The sequence below is a fragment of the Nesoenas mayeri genome (assembly GCF_963082525.1).
Source record: "Nesoenas mayeri genome assembly, chromosome: 2".
Taxonomy (NCBI): domain Eukaryota; kingdom Metazoa; phylum Chordata; class Aves; order Columbiformes; family Columbidae; genus Nesoenas; species Nesoenas mayeri.
The window spans coordinates 161,778,420-161,792,580 of record NC_137543.1 but is presented as its reverse complement, the minus strand read 5'-3'; the positions used below and the strand labels follow the sequence as shown (position 1 = coordinate 161,792,580).

Below are 14,161 nucleotides of genomic sequence, written 5' to 3'. Positions count from 1 at the left end.
TGCTCAATGTGCAGAAACTCCATGAGAGGAACCATCAGGGCTATTCCTGCTCACCCTACACGCTTCTCTCCAGTTTTAGAAGGGGAAAAAATTTGATCACTTCCTGTACCATCGCATTCAAAGCAGAAAGATCTTTGATTTGTATCTGCTTAGTTCTCTAAGCAGTTGGGTAAGCTCTGGGAATACAGTATAGGTTATAAGATAATATATTAGCCCAGGAGTCCATGGAGGATTGGTAAAACGATCAAGATGATCCAAGGATAAATGATCCATCGAACTACGTAGACAACTAAGGTGAAGGTCAACTGGTGTCTAACCCCAGTGTGACAGGCACTTATTTCCACATGGTTGGACCTCATTAAAATTCAGTCTACAGGAAAACAAAACAAAAACAAAACAGCAACACAGCTGGGTCACCTGTACCCTACAAAGTGCTTATGTCTCAACATAGCTTTCAGATCCCAGAAGGTCAATCAAACCCTGTTTGTCTCCATATGTAGTTCTCATAGATCGCCATCGCCCGTCACTGAGGGTTGCCATCAAGCAGAAGATGCGTCAGTCTTTGCAGGTGTAAACCTCTTCTCTCTGGGTGCATTGCTTGCATTCCACATAGCAGCACCAACGGACTTGGCATTGGCACGGACGGGTGACCACCCGGCTCTGTGTATTGTGCCCTCGCCCGCAGCAGATGCTGTCGCAGTTCTTGTCTTTGTAACATTTCCTTCCCGAAGTCCCAGGCGAGTATCTACTCATCATACAGAAGCTCGGGGAATCGTCAATGTAGACAAGATCCGTAGTCCTTGGGATTTGATCACTGTGACCATGGATGGACTTCTTGGGTGGGGAGATGTCTCCTTCCCCCGTGGCCTCGTTGGTAGTGCTGCCCACTTTGAGCGATGTCTCGTACTTCTGCTTCAGCTGCTTCCCTATTTCATGGAATGGAGAGAGCTGTCTCCAGCACGTTCGGACAGTGCAGGATCCAGATACACCGTGGCATTTACAGGTTGTCTCCACTCCAGCTTTGATGACCTGCAGACACACACGGCCCCAAAAGAAAATCAGTTATGGGAAAGAAAAGACACAGAGAAAACAAAACAAAATCTAAAAGACATTTCTGGAACACAAAGTTGATGACAAAACAAATCCACTCCTGGAAGAGGACAGAAAATACGTACTACAGGAAATACTTGTTTCAGAAGCATCCCAGTTTCCAGGAATACAACATTTACCTGCCAAAATATTGCTTTATTGGGTAGTTAATGATACCAGTAAGATGTATTATACAAAGGCCGTCCGGTGCTGCCTCTCTTCTACGTAGACAGAGGTCTGAAGTTGTCATGTAACTAAGAGATTAATACATATTCGAATACCAATTTATCTGTTTTAATAAGAATCGGGAGCTATAATAAAAGTGGAAATAGTTGGTTTAGCGGAGAGAAGAGGGAGAGTGCTCCTGCAACACAAACACACAAGTGGGGTGACGCATGCTCCAGAACATGAACATGGACAGTAGGAGCCCTCTCCATACCACAGCACACTGGTTACCACCTTAAACTCTCACAGCTCTCAAACAACAGCAGAGGCTCAGTGGAAACATGGTTCAGCTGTGCTGTTCCCACCAGTAGTGACTGAGGAAAAGCCTTCATGCAGCTGAAATTTATACAAAAGCTCTCAAGAATTACAGTCTGAACCTCCATCACCAAAACCAGCAGCTCCAAAAACACCAAGGTTGCTTACACCTCTCCAGCTTGTGTTCAGGAACCTATTCCAGAACATGGTGACGTGTTCAAAAGATCTTGCCAATTTTTTTTCTGCTAGCAATGAAGACAATTGTATGTGCTTTTAAAAACAAAGAGGGCAGCTGCTTGCTGGCCAAACACAAGTTTAATCAAGCACGTTTTCATGCAGAGTCAAGCCCAAGGCTGCCTCAGTCTCCTCTGTCCCCTTCCTTTCTCTGAAAAATTAAGACGTGAAGAAATGGAAAACAGCCTCCTGTGGGAAGGTCTCAGTATTTCCAGGTGGTTTAATGCAGGCCCCAGGATTTACTCTGCCATATATATTTACTATAAGCAGCTTGGAAGGCTGGCTTCTCATACAGAGGAAAAAAAACATGAAATCTGGGTTGATGTTGCAGTGAGAGAGCCCATCTCAGTGCCCAGTGGGTTTCGTCCTCAGCCCATCAAACAGTGACTCCTGGGGACTATGACAGGGCTGGTGGCTGCAGGGAGGACTAGGGGAGCAGTCTTCATCTTTCAACCAGAGAGGAGACGCAGGACAGTCGCTCTGCAGGAAGATAAGTGGACTTGAAATTTTCAGTTCCAGCTACGGGAACAGACCTCCCGAACTAAAGGCTGAACCATCCACCCCATCACGAGCAAACAGGAGCTGATCCACGTGAGATTGAGGAACCTCAACTGCTGCCTTGATGCCTCAGCAGCACCTCAGGGTGAGCCAGTCCTGAGATCTGACCAGGTAAAACAGTGAGAAAGGTCACAAGTGTTTACAAAGAGACTGATCCAGGGGTGGAAAAGCCACTTAACTAAATGCTGTGTAGGGCTTCTGGTGAGAGGATAAAGGGAGAAGGCATCACACAGGGATTCAGGGGCTGCTACACCCTAATCTTGTCTATACAAGCCACTGCCCTGGGAGTAACAGGCTGCAAGGTTCAAGTCTCAGGCTAGTATAACATCTATAATGTATTGGTAGAACCTTCTATAAGGTGTTTTCAATTAGGACGGAAATGCATGTTTTAGTCTCTACACAAAAACAAAACCAAACAAACCAACCACAAAAAAAACCCACAGAAAACAAACAAACAAGCAAACATATTATGACCAAGGTCTTCAAACTCAAGGTGGAAAATAAAGGAAAGACATTTGCACTATTATAAACTGATGTGGATTATGTCCCCTCCACACCAGGAACCTCATGTTAAACTTCGTGTCTGCTTATGCCTCTTGATCACTATTATCAATAGCAAGGCTTGGTTTCAAATCCTTTCTTAATTTATTTTATTGTAATAGTAAAAGAACTGCAGGGGGTTTTGTAATGAGAAATTAGGCTCATCTCACAGATCCTTAAAGGAGGGAAATAACTTGTTCAATATATCAGACAACAATACTTTTAATTTATTCCCAAAGCAAAAGAAAGTCAATTTCCATAGAGGAAGGTGTCCAGATCTTGCCTGGGGATACCTTGCATGGGAATAGATCTCTTCAGACCACCACAAAGCACAAAAACAGAAGGAAGAGCAGAGCCAGTGCAATCACAGCGTTCACATACGAGATGGGGAAACATAAAGAGAAGATTATTTTCAACAGAAAAAGCATCATGAGAAGGAGAAGCAGCATCAAGAAAGGAAGAGAAGAAAGCAAAGAATCAATGGTTTTTCATCTTGGAGAGAGACAAAGATGGTAACAGCCCCTCCAGGTGCTGTAAAGGACTCCATGCATACAAACCAACTGATGCTAAACAAAAGACCTCATGCTTTTAGAAACAGCCTGCAATAAAGATGCTTCACGGCACTAAAGTGTATCCTTCTCCTTATAAATAGCATCTGAATGTTCCTCTGCACCTTCTCCAGAGAGAGGTTTATGCTTCAGGCTCCTCCATGGGAAATGTGACAGTAGACACATCATTTGGACAGTCACAGACAACCTGTGTTTTGTCCACAGATTATAAACAGATATTTCTAGTTCTCCTTTCTGCACCCCCACATAAAAAAAAAAAAAGGCTACATTTTGACTTTAAATGGGTAAGGTAAACCTCCTCTTAAAGCTGCAAGTTAGAACTGAGTCTGTTTTATAGAGCTGCCTCCTGTCAAGATACTACTGAGAGTGACCATCCTTTGGGCATCTACAGTATCTGAAAATATTAAAAGCAAAACAAATTTTCCTCCCTCTGCCCATTATGGCATCTGCCAACATTACGGCCTCATGACAGCAGCGGGCTGGCTCCAGTCCATTTCCTGACCATCCGATTCTTAATTATTTGGCTGCATGAGTCCTGCTGAGCACCATGTGCAAATGTGCAATAGGTCATGGACTCAGAATTGGGGTCTGGTCCAATCCAGATATTACAGAGACATTTTTAGAAAGACACTCTGCATAATACTGCCTTCAGCAAAACCTGGCCAGTGGTCACACTTCATTCCTGCGACAGCCAAGACCTTTTCAAATGCAATCCAATAATACACAGTAGCACTGAAATGAGTGACGGGTTACAGGGAGAGATGTGTTACTGCTTATAGTGCTCAGCTGGGCCGGCTTGGGTAGGGACTGTCACGCTTTACGTGCCAAAGTGTCTAGCCAACTCTGCAAGAAATCCCACAATGTTAGACAAGAGCATACAGAACACATTTCAGCACCAAGAAAAAAAAGCCCAAAAAAGAACCATCACACACCCTCACCCATACTGTCCCTCATGTAAAGTCACATTTCTCTGGTTGTCCAGAAATTAGAGCTGAGTTGCTGCAAAACAAAGCTTCTAGATCTGATTTCATGCCCAAATCCATCAGCAAACTGGGCAAAAAATGCTGAAGAGCTGCACACAGCAGTCGTTCATCAGTTCAGGGTTTTCTCAGTCCTTCTACCTCCCCCCAAAACTCATTCACATCTGCTCCACCTGGAAAAGGAGACTATTACCATTGTACAGGAGATGGGAAAGTAAGAAACCAAGAGGAGTTGGCTTGGCTGCAGACAGGCTCCCATGCACAGCCTTGGCTGGATGTAGAATCATAGAAGTTTGGGTCAGAAGGGACCTTCAAAGGTCATCTAGTCCAACCTCCCTGCCATGAGCAGGGACATCTTCCCCAGCTCAGGTTGCTCAGAGCCCTGTCCAGCCTGGCCTGGGATGTCTCCAGGGCTGGTTCATCCACCACCTCTCTAGGCAACCTGGGACAGTGTTTCACCACCCTCAGTGTAAGTAATTTCTTCCTCATTTAGAGCTGGTTGAACAAGGAAGGTTGAACCTGGACACAGGGCTGTTCTCATCAGGAGCCATCTCTCCAGAGCTCAGTAGGAGAGCTGACATTCCAGGTGTGGTATATCCAAGGTATCCACATGGGGCTGGTAGATACAGTACAACGCATGTTGGATATCCAGACCCTGATGGATTGGCAGCTGGCAGATGGCAGCAGATCTTCAGTCAGGAATAGGCATGTAGGTTTAGGCACCTAAATCATACCATCCAGCCAGGGTTGACCTCACTGAGGCAGACATTTGAGTTTAAATGTTTACATTTGAGAAAAAACTCTAAACTCCCATCTGACTCCGTGGAGCCAGAGCAAGCATAGGATCCTGCAGTGAAGTAGACACCTGCACTTGCCAAGCTGAGCAGCTCTCCAGGCTCCACCAACTGTGCTGACCACATCTTCAACCACCAACAGGGGCCCAGGGACTCAGTTCACATTGAGACACCTCAGTTTAGATGTCTTGACCTGTGAGCAGAATCCCACCTTCTGAGCAGAATTCAGATGTCTAAATATCAGGTTCTAGTATTATTTGAGGTACTGTAAAACATTGTGCATCATCACCAGATGCCTCTTCAGAAGCATAAAAGTCTCTCAAAAGGTACTAATATGTATATTTAGGTAGATCAATTATACTCTCATTGTCTGTGCTTAAACAGTGATGTACAAAGCGCCTAATGAATCCCAATCTGTTTTTTTCTGACTTATTTCTAGCTCCTCATTAAGCAGTGGCTAAGACAGCTTAGATGTCATGCACTGGCAGACCAAAGCACAAAAGTTTTCCATTGTCCTCATTCTCATGAATGCAACAGTTCATTAAATCCAGCATATGGACTTTCATGCAGTCACTGTGCAAGTGTGGTGCACCCCAACCACTCCATAAACCTTCTCCTTGAAGGGCGGGGAAGGACTCAAGAATGTTACGAAGCCACTATAGTGAAAATTTTAGACAAACTTTCTTCTCCAGGTGGCCTCCCCTGCTGCTGTCAGTCACAATGCAGCTACTCAAGGCGACGGGTGATGGAGAACTGCTGCCTATGGGCCCCTAGCCACCCATGAGCCAAAAATGAATCTTGGCAAAGCCCTTCTGTTTCCCCATCTCACTTGCCTGTTCCTCCTGTTGTTTCAGGCTCCTGTCAGAGATACTTAAATCCAGCTCGCGCCTTTAGGAAGTAGAGTAAGACTTATCCAAGTCAGCAGGTTGCTTGGAGCAGTGTTGGACAAACTTTTCCTGGCTGGGCCCTGGGACTAATATCTAGATCATGTTTTCAAGCCTGGAGGGGCTTCCAGGGTATTGTAACATAGCTTTAATTCCCAAAAGAAGTCTAGCATACATGAGAGAGAATAAGACTTTAACACAAGCTTATAATTTCAAGAGCCATAGGTAACTCCTGTTTTATTTTCAAGGCACACTGCAGGTCAGAGCCTGATCTGCCTCCATCCTACATGGACTTGAACCTCTCTTGAAGCACATAGCCTCACCACTTGTTTAATACTAAATTCATCTACACCATGTTAAGTCACCACATGCATGTTTCTGTCTTGTCACAGATGTGAAGCAAAATGTATTAGCATAAATCCAAAGCACAGAACATTTCACGCTCCCCATGGGCCAAACACCACTGCTACCACAATATGAAAGCTGTAGCAACTCAGGAGTAACAAGACCAGTGTGCATTTGAATCCTTATTTTGTTACATGCTGTAGAGAACATGTACCATGAAAGTCAAACAATCAGTGGATCAGGGATAACATCACACATTGAAATTTTGTCCTCCTGAACAATCACCCGGTCTTGTAGTCTCACAAAGAAGAGAGCAGTTTGGGAGGAAAATAAAGCTCTCTGAGCAAATTAGTTCATTTGACTTCAGAACACAAACTCCCATTGATCTTGTCATGAGAATACCAAACACTCACAAAGGCACAGTGATGAAAACAATTATCATAGAGCAAGACTGAACCGTCTTTATTGGTGCTTGCTGCTAAGAAGAAATTAGATAGCACCGCAGGACCGTCTGCCCAAGTGGCTTTACAAGAGCCATAGGGAAAAGGGATCACAGCAGAGCATTGCTATGCAACATGTAATCCTTCCTCACAACAATGGTTTTGCTACGAAGCTCAGACTAAGTGCCCCCGTAATGATCAGTCTCAGACATGCTGCAACACACAATTTCTCAGTGTTTTAGCTGAAGCACTCAGGACAGATTCCCATTCATTCCCAGCTGGGTCACGGGGCTCTGGCAAGTGGGGGTTTTGTGTTTTTCTTTATTTTTTCAGACAACTCTTGTCTGGGCAGCAGCAGTCCAAAGCGGACGCGTAGCCGTGGGAATTCCTCGGTTATAGCTTGGCTGTCGTCATGGCTGGTCTGCAGCTCCAAGGCTTCAAACCATTTGCTATGGTCTGGGGGAGAGGAAGGGAGCAGATGAACCTCCTTAGAATCAGCTCACCCAGGAAAAAGCCTGTCCTCATCTTGTCTTGCTTCAGAAAAGGGCTTTGGGATGCTTCTTTACAAATCAAACCTCTTTCGTCCTCCACATACGTATCCTCCTTCAATTCAAATAGGTTTAGTTATCCACTCAGCTCAAGTATTAATGTTTGCTTGGACAGCAGCCACAGTCCCCATTTCTTCACAGTGCCCAAATGACTAGAAGACCAGACTTGCCCCTTAACACTGGACATTGCCATTGGTTGAATTATAGACATTTCATGGGTAATTAAAAGTCCTTTCCTTTTTTTCATTCTATCTTGTTTAAAAAAAAAGCCCTTCTTTTGAGATTGTTTTCAAACTTTTTTAGAACAGTTTTCCCTTTCTACTACCCTTTCTTCCTTAAATATGTGAACACTCAAATTTTAGTGAAACATACATTAAAACACAAACACTTAAACATAGAATAACATAACCCTACTTTAAATTGAGAACTTTAAAAGTATTTTCCCATCCTTCAGTATCACTAGTGTGCTTCACATGCTAAGAAAGCTCCACATAAACAACTAACTGCAAACACTTGTGGGATAGGCAATTTTTTCCAGAGTATTGATTTCCAGGCCTTAGAAAGACTTTGGCTCAGCCAATTTCAGCCTAAAAGGAGGGGATGGAAAAGAAAAAAAATCAAGAGAATATGCTTATGCATTCCTACCTGTCATAACCTGGAATAATTAATACCAGCAGTGGCCCTGCAAACTGACCTGTACACACAAAGTCAAGAGCTCATCTCAGAGAGGCTGCTACCCTTTGTTTCCCCCAAAACAAGATCTCCCCCAAAAATAAGCCCTAGCATGATTTTTCAGGATTTTTGAGGATGCTCAAAACATAAGCCCTACTCCAAAAATAAGTCCTAGTTACAGTTCATTAGAAAAGTCAATTTAAGTAGTGTCCAGGCAGCTATACATGTAAAAAAGGTAAGCATCTTTTGGAGCAAAAATTAATATAAGACCCTGTCTTATTCTTGTGGAAACAGGGTATTTGCTAGGTTTGATTTGTACCTTGGTAAAAGCATGATGCTAGATTTCTCACTGCACACACATCACTAAAGAAATTGCCTAAAGGATGCATTATATCTCCCTTTATTTCCCCCCCGCCCCATGCATCAACTCCATTAGCAGGCTCACTTGGATTTGTCTCATTAAAAAGGGCAATGATAACACTTTTTTGAGGGTGCAGAAAAACAGATTAGTATTTGGGGTTGCCTGTTTAACAAACTGTGGAGTTTGATTGGAATTATGTTCCCTAGTAGGAACCATATGAGGTGGGATGGACAGTGCTTGTAAACACTGCATCTGCAACAGGAGACCAGGGCGCAAACCTCTGTTCCACTACGCCTGTGTGTGACCTTTAGTAAGTCACTTAATCTTTCTGGGTCTCAATTTCCCCCCCCCCGCCCTGGTAAAATGGAGATACAGAAATGAAGAGGGTGGTATGCCCTGATAACATGCTACGTGATAGCTCGTGAAGTTCCTCAGACAGATGATAGCTGGGCAAACATCTACCTGATATGGAGAGTCCGTCTCCAGCGCAGGAGGCACGCTCAGCCCTTGAGATAGATCCCTGCCAGCACCGCCTAAGGGGAAAAGCCATTCCTTGCATGGTCTTCCAGAACAAGCAAGTCAACAGCAAGGAAAAGAAAATAAAAACCCATGCACCTCCCACTGTCCTCGCCAGAGCATCCCACATGGTTATAGAGATGCAGGCGTAACGTGTCTCTGGATGGGTCCGGACTTGAACCCTACAGCAACAAGGGTAACAAGGATCCTTCTGCACAGACTGAAACATATGGGTTGATATAGTGCAAAAACAAAGAAGCCTCATGAAAAGAACCAGTTTCAAAGGGGGATATTGCCAAAAGAGAGATCTTTCGGAGGGGAGGAATTTTCTTGTTCTCTATTTCTGCAGTCCCGTAGTTTTGGCCCTCAAAAGGACTGTGGTTATATGCCTGACTTCAGAGTCCTGAAAGCAAAGGCTTGCTTACATCTCTCCTTCTGGAAGGATAAAGGGAATGAGAAGATGACAATTATTATTATTATTATTATTTATTTTTTTCTTGGGTAACAGCAGCCCCCTTTAATAGTGCCCCTTAGATCTGTAAGACATGCTTGACCAGACATACCTCTGGAAGAGGTCAGCACTCCTGGGATTAAGAAACTTAGCAACGCTCCAGAGAGGGAGTTGGGAAGTCATGTTTAATGATACTTTGCTGAGAAACTGGGCAAATTTAATTAAAACATCACTTACTCAAGCCCAGTGGAACTAATTGAGTGCTCTAATATTCCAACTTTTCATTAATGGGTTACAAAAGAGGGCTGCACTTGTGTGTACAAGGAGGGGGGAAGGGGGAAGGATATATAGAAGAGGAGAGCTTTAGCAAGGCTGCCTGTGCTTCATTTAATATAACCAAGAAACTTCATTGCTGGCAATGGAGCTTTAATACAGTTGACTTCTCCCACTCCCTTGACACATAACACAACTCCCCACAACACACACCCTCTCCACCCAAGACCCTTCTGAAAGAATAGCTGAATGAGCGACAGTAGATTTGCCAAAGGAAGGGAAATTGCTTTTTTAATAAGTGGTCTATTCAGAGCTCCCGCTATTCAATAAAGAGAAGGCTGGAGAAGTCCTAGTTTAATTACCTCATCCTCACGCTAGACAAGCTCACCCTTTCATTAACGATTGAGGTCATATCATATAACTTTGTGAGCCATCACAGGCACAACATGTTCAGTGATTATTTCATTGGTGGCGACAAAATTACAGTCGGCCCATCAAGGTTGTAAAAACTAGAAGTAAAAATAATAATTAAATGAGAATGTCTACCAAGAGACACTAAAACTAGGTGGGATACGATAATGTCACCCTTGCAGAAATGCACAGATTGTTTGCTAGTGTGACACCATGGAGAAACCACCGTGTTGACCAGAAGGGTATAGGGTTGGTTGCCAAATCAGTCAATTAAGCATAGGTCCTTTTTTCGCTGGGTCTCAAGGGACTATTTGTTAGTTTTGCCATGACTGGGAGTAATTAGATGGGAAGGATTTTGTGTTGTTAAGAATTAGTGAGAGACCACCGAGCTTGTGCTATATCTTTAATAGATATTCCTGTGCTCCCTCAGTGACTCCCTCAGTGAACACACACATGCACATCCATACATACACTTTAAATACATGTGCACGCACCACAGCAGACTCCTGTAAATAAAACAAATTACTGGAAAAGAAAAAGTCTCCTTGTTCATTCCCAGTCCAGCCCAAAGCAGTCTGCAGTGTAAAGGTTTCGGTTCATGCATGTATGGCTTCACTAATAGACATAAAATCTGTGGTTTGGTTAGAGAAAATCACAGCAGGTGCTGAGCAGGAATTCAGGAGAACTGGCTTCAGTGTCCTGCTTCATCACCAACTTGCTGTATGACCTGGGGGAATGTATTCAATTTGCTTCTCAGCTCCTGTTCAAAATCACAGAATCATTTTAGTTGGAAAAGACGCTCAAGATCACCCAGTTCAACCATTAACCTAACACCAACCATAATCATCTTTCTGAAACTCACAGGGACACCTAACACTTTAGAAGCCATAAGAGCATGTCAATTGTATAATGAGGGCTCCAATTCAGAATTGTTCTGTTCCAAAATGGCACAAATCAAGGGTATCTGCCCTCCTCTATATTGCCTCTGATTCACATTAAATACAAGTTATTGCCCAAGTAACCAAACTAGGTTAGTTCAAAGTGGTTTCAGACTGTCATAGTCCCTGGGTTAGCATCTCATGCTTCTCAATGGTTGGAAAGTCTTTAAGGCAGTAGTAGATGGGCAGCTTCTTCAGAGAAAAACGAGCAAACATGCTGAGTTTCATATTTAACTTATTGCCTTCTCAATGATTATTTCAATAAATTCAACGAGGGAACACAGTACTGCCTGCTGAGGACCTCTCATCCTCCACCAACGCTGCACTGGCAGTGAGACCAGGAGGAAAAGAAGTCAGACTGAACTTGATATTAACTGGCACCCAAGTGTAAGCAATGTCAGAGACAATCCAACCGCACCAAGAAGCTCAATGCTCAGGCTTCAAACCATTTTTGATATTTTGAAACCTCAAGTAAGCATTCTAAGTTTTGACCTTGTAATTAGAGCCAGCCTGGGTGCTCATCTCCTATGTGCACATCCTTGATCATCTTCTTACTGATACCATATTGTGCCAATGGTTTAGGTCCACACATCCTGCCTATATAGATATATGTTCTCCTGACCTTGAACTATCATCCTCCTAAAAGTTTCCTTCTCAACACATGGTTCATTTTGTCTCTGCCTTTACAGTGCTGCTGTGAATCTGGTGGGCTGGTTGGCTTGCCTTTCAACCAGACTAAGGCACAATTATTCTAGGAGCATAAACAGAGAAATCACTTCAAACATTGCTGCAAATAGGCAAGGAAAGCTGTCAGATCGCAATACCAACTCGACAGACACGGCATGGGTGGACAAAAATAGGAACAGCGGATCACTGACCTGCAGCAAAGGTCTTTGACTTGGATTGCCATGAGGGCTCTCAGTGTCTGGACAACCGTCACAACTGTTACTCAGCTGTTTAGCTGTAGATATTACACTAGTGCTCAGAAACCACTGCCAATGACCAGAGCCTGACTGTGCCAAGCAGAGGATGCAAGAGAGTCCCCGACATCTCCCCTTCCCCTGGGAACTAACTCACAGTGGGACCAGGACACGAAAGGGCCAGCAGAAAGGGGAGATTCATTCCCTCCAGCTCATCCTTGGAGTATGCTCAGCTCAGAGTCACAGACAGTGTAGACCAGAGATGACAAATAAGGACACCTAACCTAAATCCAAGACTGTGTCTCAGCCATGTGAGCATCCTGACTGCAGCTACTGGGGTGGAGAACACAGGGAATTAGGTCAGATCCCTTGGACAAGTTTTTTAGCCCCACTGCTGTTGGAAGAGAGGTATTCATAGAGCTACAAAAACATGTCAGTGGCACCTGAAGACACAGTCTTATAGGTTTTGATGAGACTGTATTAAATGGCTCTGGAAAGAGAGGAGAGCAGGGGCATCTCACAGCAATCTCTCCAGCATGAAATCACAGCCTTTGAGAGCCACCTTCTCCATTTTCAGTTCCATTTGCTACACAGCTAACTCCAAAGGCTTGGGACAGGCCCTCGGGAACAACCGACCACAAGGATTAAAACTAATTTCATCACCCTGTAAAGCCTGTTTCACACGCCAAAGAGCTGCAACAGGAGTTCAGAGACACTGAGCCTTTTAATCCAGAAGCAGAAAAGCTGTCAGCCAAAGCCAGACATCAGCTAAATCCAGGATATTTCTAATCCTGATCTCAGCACTGTCTAGGAGCATCTGGTGGTGGAGAGAGGGGGAGAGTTTTTGCTGGCCAGCACTCACTGGTGGCATTCTCCGGTGCCCCAACTCTGTCACAAGGAATGACATTTTATGCATACGCACAGGAACAACTGAGCTGGGGTGGCGATTCCTAGAATGCACAACTGGCTGGGCTGCATTTGCCTGGGAAACTGGAGACCCAGGTCCCCCATCCCAGCCCCAACCCTCCATCCAATCACACGGACAATAACAAGGCTCGGAGGCTATTTATAGCCTTACAGTATGTCTCCCTTCGAGGTTGGCGCAATGAAACCCTGATCCTGGGCACCTGTGCTGGCCAATCTGAGGGATTTTCGTGTTCGAGCAACTCTAGGCTAGGTACGGCCAAGCAGATTACAGGAGAAGGTGGAAAGCCCCAGTAATTGCAGACACTTCGTCCTTTACATCATTCCTGTGGGGAGGCCCCCAGGCTGGAGGGTAAAGCCCCGTGGGAGGAACATGAGGTAGAGCACAGAAAGCCTTCCAGCTGAGAGGATAAGGATGGGAAAAGGAAAAAGTAAAATTAAAAATAAAAGGAGGGACTACACACCCAAGCACTGCCAGCTGCAAAACCAGCAGCTCTAGGCGGGGTGAGCGGCTGCTATAAAGTACAGCTAAAGGAGCTGCTAGGACTGAGGTCAGTCAGAGAGGAATATCTCCACCCTGGTTCCCTGCCAGGTGTTTGACCAGCCAGTTTTAAAGAAACTGGGTTATGCAAATGCTAGGCTGTCGGTGCTCCACTGAACCACTGCAAGAAAAGCATCCCTTCCATCTGTACTGTGGCAGCATAAACCTCTTCGTCCTTGTCCTATCTCAGGTAAGCTTGGAGCACCTGCCTTTCCACCCGTTTACACTGTAAGGCCTGTTTCTCCCTGTAGAAAGCCAACAATCTTTTCCCCAGCTCATGTTCCCAAGGGAATGGCAGGAAGATGTGCCAGGAGAGGATCAAGTTGGACATTACAAATATGTTCTTCACCCAGAGGGTGCTGAAGCACTAGAACAGGCTCCCCAGGTAGGTGTCATGGTCTCAAGCCTGACAATACTTAAGAACCATTTGGACAACATCCTCAGACACATGGCATGAATTTTGGGATTGTCCTGCGTAGGGACAGGAGTTGGACTCGATCCTTCTGTGTCCCTTCCAACTCAGGATATTCTCTGATTCTATAACTCTTGAATCACAGTGACAAAACCAGGGCATAGTCCTTTAACTGAAACTTCACCTGTCCAGCAGAACAATCAATCCATCACATCCAACACTAGCATTTCCACACCAAATGCAGCATCTTATTGCCCCCGCAAACCCACGAACTCCCACTC

At 44.6% G+C, this 14,161-nt stretch overlaps 1 protein-coding gene across 1 annotated transcript in view; it reads right to left on the bottom strand.

Moving 5' to 3' along the window:
* Positions 1–555: 555 nt before the first annotated feature.
* Positions 556–14,161, bottom strand: part of WNT9A (Wnt family member 9A) — a gene marked incomplete at its 3' end in the record, with an annotated part of 57,336 nt that continues 43,730 nt past the window's right edge. Inside the window, exon 4 of the mRNA XM_080339378.1 lies at positions 556–1,029. Within this exon, the coding sequence (XP_080195504.1) occupies positions 556–1,029 (474 nt within the window). The remainder of the gene's footprint in view (positions 1,030–14,161) is intronic.